A 12410-nucleotide genomic window follows, 5' to 3' on the forward strand; every position below is an offset into this window, starting at 1 on the left:
GGCAATTGGGACCATACAACCTACCTTTCAATTCATTGTTGTTTTTGCCTTTGCATTATATTCCTACTCGTTTGTGTTGTCATTAATGGAAACTAAAAATATACATTCCAGAATGCATCCTGTTTGTGTTTTCTTGAACAGCTCCTGATGAATTTCTTCAATGAAATAGCAATTTGGTGGTCCTTAATACCCCGGTTTACCTTAATTAACATGTAACAATAACATTGTGCAAATATGTTGGTTTGTGCACCGTATTGCGGTGATGGTTGGATTTGAATAATGTCCACTATATACACAGGGGCTAATGGGGACGAGACCTACAGCTTACGTTGGAATCCGAGTCACTTGATGAAATGAATGGTTCGGCAGTTAAACTTGATAACCCACAAAAGTATGAAACCGAGAAAAACGGAGGCGAAAGTTTGTCCATTACATTGTGGCTAAGGGTTACCCAGATGTTCCAGTGTGTTTCTGACCATCACCGGCTATTAAAGGAACTTTATTCACTATTGTACAGCAATTGCATCTAATGTTAACTTAATTTTGAATGGAGTGTGGGGTATCAAGTTTTACTCCAGAGCCACCCAAATGTGCTTCCACCGTGGATCGAACCCAGGACCACTTTATAACGAGGCAGCAGATACAGATACGACTACAGAGTGGGAGTAGGAGGCAATTTTAATCTTTCTAATTCTTAGCATTTAAGAAATAGATAGTTGTATACATGTTGATTTCTAACATGGGTCCTTCCTTAACATCTCATTTCTCCCTCTCGGATATTTGCAACGATAAGGATATAGAAGACGTTGAACCGAATGAGAGAGCATTGCTAACACTTATGGCCTTGCCGATACTCAAATAAGGAACTAACAAACAGAAATGAAACTTGACTCTTCTTTAGATGTTGAACGTTCTCCTAATTATAAAAATTCATTTTCCACACCTGTTAGATCTATTCGTAAAAGCAGTGATTCAATTTATAGGGGAACCGTTTGAACCTCCAACAACCAAAGAGCAATCTCAAAGTCGCTGAATACATGCACCTACCATGTAGTCAGCAGGGTATCATGTCAATTTAGAAGCAAGTTTGTCGACTTATGAATCAGGTGCCATTGTTGATCCAGTCACACCCCTACAATTTTAGAACACACCGCAATAAACAAATCTTGCGATCTTACTAAAGTAGGAAATGCACATGAACATTGTAATGGCACCTTGACCGAATGGAAGTTTTATAATGCAAAATATTATGTAAGAAAACTTCTAGTTCTTCCAAAAAAATCTGGGGGGGGGGGCTACAGGGGCAGCTGAGGTCCGTTTCAGGGGGCTGCAGCCCCCTAGCCCCCGCCTGTTTAGTCAGTTTTTCTTCTACTACATTGATAATAATCCCCTTTCTTACATGAATTGCAGCCACGTCACTGCTTGCTAATAAAGCACAGTAACCTAGTAAGCCACGGTAGCTCAGTCATTAGGGCATCTGAATACCATGCGAGAGACCCAGGTTTGATCCCAGCCGGGGGAGAACCGGGATTTTTTCCACCTGTTCAAGCGGCCCAGTGCCCAGGTGGGTACCTGGAGGAACCCACAGTAAACTAGGAAGCCGCGGTATCTCAGTCGTTAGGTTAGAGCATCTGACTACCATGCGAGAGACCCAGGTTCGATCCCCGGCAGCCACCCAGCATCGTTTAAAGTGTGTACCTGGAGGAAACTCTGGGGGGGTAAAGGCAGCCAGAGGCGTGGTGCTGATCACATCACTCCTATCTTCGGCCGTGATCAAGAAAGTCAAAACACATCCCTATACGCCTTCATGGCGTGGTGCAAAGCACAGGGGAGCACTTTACCTTTAACTCGCGTGCCTGCTCGTGCAAGTATATAGCACGCCTGCTGACGTGTGACGATATTCGCGTGCGTTTCCGTATGCACTGTATTAGGATATGACAATATATCTGGATCGCTGGCAACGTGAGCATGGGTTATCTAAATGTGTTCGCAAACTGTGAAACTAACGTATGTTTAGTTCAAAATATTGGGACATGTCTATTTATTACAAATTGGATATTAAATATCTGAAGCTCATACGTTAATTACTTGTGATGGTTTTTGCTGTGGCAGAGTGATATTTTATTTACTTTTCTTTACCGTATTTGTCGGCGTATAAGACGTACTGTTTCCTTTAGAATTAGGTCTAATAAAAAGGTTGGTTATACCCCGATCCTTTTTTTATTATCTAAAAAGGACAAAAAAGGGAAAATTATTGCCAAAAAAGGGGAAAGGACTATAGTGTATAGTCTTTCTTGCACAGGATAGTGACTGGGGACGAAAAATGGATCTACTTTGAGAACCCAAAATGCAAAAAGTCATGGGTTGACCCAGGACAACCTTCAACATCGACCGCAAAACCGAATCACTTCGGAAGGAAGACAATGCTGTGCATTTGGTGGGATCAGAAAGGTGTGGTGTACCATGAGCTTCTGAAACCAGGTGAAACAGTGAATGCCGTTCGCTACCGTCAACAACTCATCAATTTGAACCATGCAGTGATCGAAAAGCAGCCAGATTGGGTGACAATACACGGAAAAGTGATTTTGCAGCACGACAACGCCTCATCACACATAGCGAAAGGCTTCAGAGACACCATTTCTGCACTTGGCTGGGAATTTTTGCCCCACCTGCCATACTCACCAGACTTAGCCCCTTCGGACTACCACTTGTTTTCATCGATGTCTCACTCACTTTCCCAGCAACACTTCAACAATTACAAAGATGTTGAACAATGGCTTGCTGACTGGATCACCTCAAAATGTGAACGATTTTTCTGGAAGGGCATCCACAATTTGATGGACAGATGGGCACAATGTATAGTTAGCGTTGGCGCATACTTTGAATAAAGCATTTGTTACCTTTCTCCCCAGATACACTTGTTTTCTTTCGGATCAATTAAGAATTATTAACCGACACACCTGGTAGTGGCAAATTATCCAGACCTTTTCATACAGAGGGCAATATTAAAATAAAATAAAGCAAGAAGAGATTACCAAAACTTCTCCACAAATGAGAAAATTGAAAGATGGGTAGAACAATCTGAAGAGGAGGCACTAGAGTTAATGAGCTTATTATAGTAATGAAAGGGTGCCTCAGGAAAGGTTATGTGATGGCGGAAAGAAAACATCACTAGTGTAATGAGGGAATCACTCCATGATCTTATTAGTTTTTATGCATGTTCAATATGATTGTCTTTAAATACCAATGTAACTTCTTTCTTTATGAAGTTTTCAAATTAACTTACTAGAGGGGTGGCCTGTGACTGGAAGCAGGTTTGCGAAAGGCGGTTAATTTTAAAACCTTTTACCTCCAAGTCGTTAAGAGGTGGAAAATTCCAGTTTACCGGTTATTCTTCAAAGGGCATATGTAAAGGATACGGCAGAATAGCGGAGAATGGCATTCATTTGTTTCTTGAGCAAGAAGGGAGATCTTGATGGTTCTCTTGGCGCCGGAATAGAGAAAATGGGTCTTAACCCATTGGACGAAGACTTTGCTGTCTGAGGAAACTTGGAAGGGAAAGAGGTCTTAACCTAAGCGCAACCAAGACCTTTTGTTTGATAATCACCAGCATAGTCAGTAATAAGGCGACCCAGGTACCTAATTCTCACTGCTAACAAGATCTTTAATCTTTCCACAGGAATCACCAGCATAAAGGAAAATTATGCAAGCTACGTTCTTGGAATAGCAGTATTAAGTGAGCTGGTGACATTAAGATGCTGAATTAATCAGAAAAGCAGCGATACAATACAAAATTATCGTGAAGAATAATTCGATAATAGAATACAAATCTGTTCGAGGATAGAACGGATAGATTCCGACCTGTATCTTCTGGCAACGGACTAGGTGTTACCTTCTGCCTTAAGAAAATCAGTCCGATTTAAAAAGGGTAACGATACCTGTGGTGTCCAAGGAGCCGGATGCAGGTACGTGACACCCTTCCCTCATACACACAAACATCTACAACAGTAATTCATTCAAATTATTTTTATTAAGAATACATGTATATACTTCTAAAACAATAGCTACAATATTATAAATATTTGAATCCATATTTTAAGTAAGAAATACAATTACATTTTCTTATAAAATGCAAGGACGGAAGAATTGGATGGATCTGGTACTTACTCTTACTTATCTCATAAATCCTACATTCTCCATCATTTAAAAGGGTAACAAGACCGATTACTTAGCAGCAAAATATCAAAACAGACACCCACAGAACATATTAAAAACTTTTAATAGACTCCAATTAATTGACACCAATTCAAAATTTGTGATGAACTTCAGTTACAATAATGCAAATAAAACTATTTTTCAGTAACTGTATACTACAATGGCATTGATTAATATTGCAGATTGGTTTAGATAATTTCACATGGAGAAGTGTATGTGGAATGCCAAATGCAAGATCATCCACAATGTATAAGTAAAAATACAACAGAAATATAACATGTTTTACTAAAAAGTGACAACTATCATGAAGCTGCAGTCATCTATTCATTAGTGCATTGTACTTCACTTTACTCAATAACAATAAATACATATATGTACATGCCACTGGCTTCCAAAATTAGATATATTACCTGCAATTGACAAACATTCGATGCTGTACTTTTGGCTTGTACTACCTAGGTATATTATAACAATATTTTTACAAATGTAACAAGCGTTTTCATTATAATATTTGCAACATTTGATATATAAATTTGCAACTTCTGATACTGTACTAGACTGAATGATTTTTAATACACACAGCTTCATATTTATTATTATTTATTACTTTTGAAGTCATACCCACCTTCACATTGTCATCACAACACTCTGCTCAGTGTTGCCAGTGTATCTCTCTTATAAGTAATGCTATATCAACAAGCAATGCAATTGAGATTTTAATAAAGAGCATATTCTTGAGACTATTTAGGACTAACTAAATAGATATTATCCACATTAATATTTAAAGTGATAGAAAAATATGACTATGCATGAAATTATTGCTTTTGTGCCAAATTAGTTGCACAGATTGACAAGAATCATCACTGATATCTAATAAGACTTCCTTACAGCATATTATGAGCTACATAAAGGCTGTATGTTTATGTATGCACACACATGGAACTTACAGCATGTTAGGCTCATTATTAACTCTTACAGAAGTTTTCTCGTTATTGTCACATGTTTCAATTGCTAACTAGGAACAGATAGCTTTTCAAAGATGTACAAGTGGCTAATGTGTCTTAAGCATTGACAAGCTTACCCTTTAATATAACATCATAATCATTACCTTGTACTGATTACAAAGTATGACAGATGATATGTTCAGCATTAATGATAAATTCAATACTGTACTTTAACACTAAAGACTGTCTCCCACAGAACTAGAATTCCTACTAGAAAGGTCCACTGGCCGCTGGACTAGGCACCAAACTGTTACCCAGCTACTAGTATTGGTTTCAAGCAAAACTTGTCACAGCATTGGTTTGTGAGCTAATTCATTTCTTTATACACCACATTTCCTAAAGATTCAATTCATTATATTTCTGATCACAATATTGACGTATGTATTTTATATGAACTATATCCACAGCTTTAAAGTAAATTGCAGAATACATATTTTATCATCATTGAGAGTCAATGTGAAGTAAAGATGTCTCCCACATGGATATTTGCTGTTTTTGTTTCTATTACGTTTATTCAACAAATTTGTATTATGGAATAATTTTTACGTAATTATTTTCTTAACATAGTAAGTGGAAAGGTAATATTACTGTTACGTCTTTATTACAAAACCAAGTCTTCGATTTCATATGTGAAGTTTGGAGTTTCCACGTTGCAAATTTGGATGTTTTCCAATTAATTTCGAAGGTCCACTGCCTACATTCATTGAGGATGTGTTGTAATGCGGAAACACCAAACTTCATGTATGAAATACTAAAACCATGTTTACAGTATCCATCAAGAAGTCTTTGATTGTCGTAATATCCATAATACTTCTCTGTCTGTGGAATAATAATTAATCTATTTGAGATCAAATTTGTTTTGTACATACATGCATTGCTACGTTATTTTAAAAAATGCTGGTATTCTTCTTTTCCTTACTTATTTCAAACTTATTTTCTTCAAAAGTTGTTAACAGCTAAAGTTCTTAAGTGATACATTCTATTTATACAGTCACCAGTTTCACTGTATATACATACAGCATGAAGTTGGCTCTGATTGCCTGCTCCCAGGCAATCAGTAGCAAAATAGAATACATTCTAGTTGCATAACCCAGCTTCCCAGCAAGTCAGAAGGCAAGAATTTCTAATCTGGTACCTAGTCCAGTGGTGATGATCTAGTAGGAAATCTAACTCGGTGGGGTATAGGTTTGACATTTAGAACTGAATTTCTCACTTTCCATAGCTTCATATTAATGTGTAAATATGTAATTTTGTACGAATCAATACTCACAATAATTAGCCAAGTGGTAAACATGTTATTAAATTGGTTTCAACAACCAAAACCAATATAATTAATAGGTTATTTGGACTTATGCTATTCTGGAGTCCAAATATCGCATCAATTACATCAAATAACTGAATTTTGATTAAATATGAAGATTTGTTAAAGAAGAAAAAGTGCATTGTTGAAATTATATAATAAATACATGTATGCACTGACTGAGGTAACAAATATCACAAACAAGAAATTTTTGTTCTGATTTCATATACATTGTTCGTGCCTCATTATTGTAGTGTTATGACAGTAACAAAACATTGAACTTTTTGGCTTGAATTTCCTCTTCTAGATTCTTAAAATGTAATCCTCTTTTCAACATCGTATTTTTACTTGTATTAAAATGAATATAGACAAACCAGAAGCCTCAGAATTCATTTGGCGTTTTTATTCTGACTTTGATATAAGTATGTATATATTTTTTGGTATGTGGTATATTCGCACATTTATAAATGAATTAAATTAACATGTTGTAGGGAAAAGCATGTGTCATTTATTTGTAAGTTATCAAATAATAAAATAACTGGTAATGTAACTTTTGATTGGGTGCACACAGGAAATATATAATAATAATAATAATAATCCTTTGTGCAACAGCCTGAAGATCCTTGGCTTACCTACCGACTGCTGGTCTCCCTCCCACGCTTTCCATCATCACCTCTAAGCGTGGAGATTGCAACCAGTATTGGAATAGCCGGGAGGTCAGCCTGACGTATCCCCAGCTGTTATAGTAGGTTTTCGGGACTGGATTACACTTACTCATTCAAAACTCCCCAATTTCCTCACGATGATGGGGTGCCACCGGCCCTATACTTAGGCCGAATAAATTCCGACCAGAGCCGGATTCGAACCTACGCTGTCCCACACAGGAGATATACTATGTAGAAATGGAAGTGAGTTGGAGTTAAGAGTCCTCGTTGAACCAGCATTTTTTGCTTAAGTTTCCAACTAACTGATAATATAATCTCAACATTTACTTCCTTACATCACACTTCTTATTGTTTTTACCACTTGAAGCAAGTAGACGAACATTTAGCTTAGTCTAGAAAATAATTTCCAAAAAGCTATTGATCAGGTCCCGTTTCTCCATTGAATCTTTAAGGACTGACTAGATTTGGTTATTACGTACGTACACAGACAATCAATACAAGTCATACATGAACAGACCTGACAGTGTAACAACTGAATGGCAAGGTTTTGTGCTGCAAAATATTGTCAATTGGTATATTATTTTTCCCTAGATATTTTTAAAATACAAATAAAGTAAATCGGTTTGGTACAAAATAACTAAAGTTCTTAAGAATGCTCATGTAATATAATTTTAAAACCCAAAAACTGCTCTACTAATCTGCACTAACAGTTTAAGTTTCACTGTTTCTTCTTCGATATTTTAAGAAAGATGTAAAGAAAGAAAAAGCAAAAGTTCAAAATAGTGCATATCAATGAAGCATTTTTCAGTACACGTACAGGTCAATATTCATTCCAAAAATTTAATAACTAACATATGCTTAAAGACAAAGATGACTGTGCACATCCTACTACGATTGACTACAACCAATTAAGAGTTGTTACTGCGCTTATTTTGTGCAACAAAAACAATCCATTATTGATCACATTGTGACATGTGACGAAAAATGGCTTCTACATGACAACATACTCGTATGCATTCTGTCCAATAACTGGACCAATGTGAAAATCCAAAACATTTCCCAAAAAAATTCCATCAAAAGAAGGTTACAGCCACTGTTTGGTGGTCAGTGAATGGCCTCATCCTCTACAATTACTTGAATCCTTACAAAACCATCACAGCAGAGAAGAATTGATAGAAAACTGATAAAATGCATCAATAAATGCAGGTTTTACATCCAACATTGGTTGGTTGAAAATGTGCAATTCTTCTCCATGACAATAGTTAAGTACATGCCTTGAAAATGACTGTGACTGCAAAAACTGAACAAATTTCGTGCAAAACTTTATTGTATCCATCTTAATTATTGGTACTCTCTCTGAGCAAGTACATTTTTTGAAGCATTTTGACAACTTCCAGCAAGGGAAGGTTTTCAACAACAAGGCAAGAAGCTCAAAATGCTCTCTGAATGTTAGTGACAATGGTTCTATATTAGCAGGCAATGTTAATTGGATATTATCCATTGTTTAGTGGTTTAAACTATACTTATTTTAACACTATGCATCGAAAGAACACCTCTTCTCTCGTCTTCAGGTGAAATTTCTTTTGTTGGTGGTGGGAATAAAACCTGTGAGGCACCGTGGAGTAATTGGTTAAAGCAACAGATTTGTAGTAAAATCACAGGTCTGTCATAGGTTCAATTCCCACCACTGGCAAAAGAAATTTCACCTGAAGACGAGAGAAGAGGTGCTCTCTTGACACATAGTGTTAAAAAAAAAAAGTACGACGGGGTACCCAAAAGAAACCGGAAAGCATATCTGGTGGGAAAGCCCGACATACTTCCGACTTCCGCTGCTAGATGTAGTGAGGAGACACTATGACGTGCCCGTGTGCTGAGTGCCGTTGCCCTGTGTAGACATGGAGCTGTGCTGTGCCGCATGTTCTTTGTGTTGACAAACGTTTGCTGTGATTTTTGCTAAGGCGGATCACAAGGAACAGAGAGTGTGCATGAAATTTTGTTTCCTATTAGGGAAAACTGCAGCTGAGACTGTAGTGATGCTTAAAGAAGTATTTAAAGAAGACACCCTAGGTAAAACGCAAGTGTATGAGTGGATTGCACGTTTCAAAAAAAGGGAATTCGCAAAGACAGAAAAAAGCACGTCAGGTGTGATCACACGTGAAAACAACACTCATTTGTTTTTTTGATGTGCAAGGGATTGTTCAAAAGGAATTTGTTCCTCAAGGTCAAACTGTTAATCAGGTTTTCTACATGGGTGTGTTGAGGCGATTGCGTACAAATGTGTGGCGAAAACATCCAGAAATGTGGAAGCGTCGTGACTGGTTGCTCCACCACGACAATGCTGCAGCCCACACTGCTGTGTGTGTCCAACAGTTTTTGGCAAAAAAACCAAATGCCCGTTGTTCCTCACCCTCCACATTCACTGGACCCTTTTTTTTATTCCCCCGCATGAAGAACGAGCTCAAAGGCAAACACTTTGCCGATGTGGCTGAAGTTCACGAACATTAGCTCCAGGCCTTGAACAATATCCCAGTTGAGGATTTCCAAAAATGTTTCAAGCAATGGGAACGTTTAGATAAGTGCATTGCGTCAAATGGACAATACTTTGAAGGAGACTAAGGTATTTGTAACTCAAAGTTAATAAAACTTATCTTTTTTGGAATATCCCGGCAATTTTTTTTTGGCAAATTCCAGTTTCTTTTGGGTACGCCCTCGTATAGTTCAAAGCACTAGTCAATGGATAATGTCCAATTAAGATTGCATGCTAAGCTCAAAATGCCATCGAAGAACTGCAGAATTCTATGCTGCCAGAATAAACAGACATGTTTATTGCTACTAAAAATGTGCAAATCATTATGCTTTTTATTTCATATGATACATTTTATTCAAGGCAGATATACTAACCGTATATATTGTAGCACCAATCTGACAGAATGCAGTTAATATCTGTCACATTTATATAAATAATGTATTAACTTAAAAAACAGAGACAAGCAGTTGCAGTTTTCTATTCAGAGCCTTAGCCTTGGCCTTGATGGGAAAATCTCATAATTCATAATACGCCTCATTATTATTTGACAAACTTTATCTTTTATTATTAAACTTAGAAACTACTTTTAATGTCAAAACATTTCTTTAAGTAACTTGTTAATATTTACTTACAAAGCAAATAAATTAGAATCAGAACAATTCTATCAGAAGCATTTTGAAAAAAAAAATGCTTTAAAATGCAAAACAGTTATATATTTACATAATACACACTATGGATGATTATCTCGTTCAGGAACTATACCAGATTGTCGGAGGGATTCTTCTATGTTGTGACTTTCAATAGTTGCAGACCTCCAAATTACTTCCAACTCCTGCTGGGCTTTGCTAAAACAGTTATGATAAAGATTAGCTATTCATGAAGAAAAAATGTTTACCCTATTAATATGGGTAAAACTTTTGTTTGTAGTTTTATTTTTTTATGTTATTTTATGTCTACTTTCTGCCACTTTGTGGCTAATTGTGATGATGACGATGAGCGATTATAGATGGGTTGATGAAGGGACAGTCACGAAAAACATAACACCATTAAGGCTTGTTTCCATGATTATGAAAAAATAAATATGCTGACCAAGGCAGTAATTTATTTTATTAAAAACATAAACTAAACGTAACATTTCAACCTTATAGCAAGGTCTTCTTCAGACTCTGTATCAAGTACAAAAAACATCCACGTCCTGGCCAGGTCTCAAACCTGGGAATTTTGGTAGTGAAATCGAAAGTCAACCACTCAATGTGTTCTGCCATTGAGTCTGCAGTAAAATGTGTACGCATACTCGCGGTTGTCTTGTGATGTTTGAACTTTTCTGTTTTGATACCATTTCAAAGATAGCTGGGCCAATCCATGACAAAGTGATCCTATCACTTCAAAAAGTAAAATTAGTCCAAACACTATACCAAGAATAAAGATGGACATGGAAGAATTCAGGGTAATGGAGAGCTTCAAATATATAATAGGAAGCATAATTGAGAGAAGTGGAAGAATAAATGAGGAGGTAAACAGAAGAGGACAAATGGGTGGTGGACTATATCAAAGCGTTCGAAGATTAATAGGGAACAGGGATGTAGCTATGAAATGCAAGAAGGTAATATATAACACATACTATGTGCTGATAATTACATATGGAGCAGAGACTTTGACAATGACAGAGAGACAAAAGAAAGATGCAGGCAGTGGAGATGAAATTTTTAAGGAGTATATTGAGGAAGACTATAAAGGATAGAATAAGGAATGAGGAGATCAGGCAGACAGTGGCGGTGGTGAATCTTCAGGACAGATAGATCAGGCACAGATGTGATGGGTTAGACACTTGAAGAGGATGGATGCAGAAAGACTACCAGTAAGAGCTTACAATGCACAAGGAGTGGGAATAAGGCCAAGGGAGAGACCAAGATGTCGGTGGAAAGAGAAGATAGTGGAGAGTGTTAGGAGAAGAGGACAAGATTGGGGGTAGTCATGATACTGAATTCTCTTTTAAATAAACAGGAAAGCTACTACCAGACTTAAATGTTTGCATGCATAGGCGTAACTTAGTGGGGGCAAGGGGGGGTCAGTTGCCCCCCCCAAATTTTCGGGTTTATTAAAATTTACAAGTTAGGAGACCTGAGGAGCAAAGTAATAAAGAGTAATATTTGTAATTTCGCAAATGTCACAGTTACTTAGCAAATAATCCTGGACAATAATTTTATGGGATGGAAAACTTTTAGAGTTTCTTCCCCCAAAGATAAGGTGCAGGTTTGATTCTGGTGCCTCAAAATTAGGCCCCAAGTCAGATTCTCCCCCCTCAAAATTAGGCCCAGTTTAATTCATCCCCTCAAAATTAGGCCCAGTTGCATTCTGCCCACTTAAAATTAGGCCTACTTTGATTCTGCCCCCTCAAAATTAGGTCCCAAGTTACGCCCATGTATGCATGACCAGTTAAGTTAATGTAAATAAAGTGAAAACGTGGCAATAGAGTACTTACAAGTGGTTGATTTTCAGCTTTTCTTTCCAATATTTCAGACCACTTTCATCCTTCATTCTAAAGGGACTTGCCAACCCAAAACAGTGCAATTTGATTTTACCTTTTTCAGGGGACCAAGCTGAATAAACTTAATGCAGGAAAATGCAAAAATCGAGGAATATTTTATAACATTTTGCTACGGTGGAAAAATATAAAACCCAGGAACATCAAATCAGGG

General features: G+C 37.1%; 1 protein-coding gene across 3 annotated transcripts in view; it reads right to left on the reverse strand.

Moving 5' to 3' along the window:
* Positions 1-4025: 4025 nt before the first annotated feature.
* LOC145980410 (centrosomal protein of 89 kDa-like) overlaps positions 4026-12410 on the reverse strand; it is a 66080-nt gene continuing 57695 nt past the window's right edge. For all 3 annotated transcript variants that reach the window (XM_083113488.1, XM_083113486.1, XM_083113487.1), the window contains exon 11: positions 4026-10556. In XM_083113488.1, coding sequence (XP_082969614.1) covers positions 10442-10556 — 115 coding nt within the window. In that variant the 3' untranslated portion in view covers positions 4026-10441. The remainder of the gene's footprint in view (positions 10557-12410) is intronic.

Source organism: Lepisma saccharinum, chromosome 27 (genome assembly GCF_977018435.1).
Source record: "Lepisma saccharinum chromosome 27, izLepSacc3.1, whole genome shotgun sequence".
NCBI lineage: Eukaryota > Metazoa > Arthropoda > Insecta > Zygentoma > Lepismatidae > Lepisma > Lepisma saccharinum.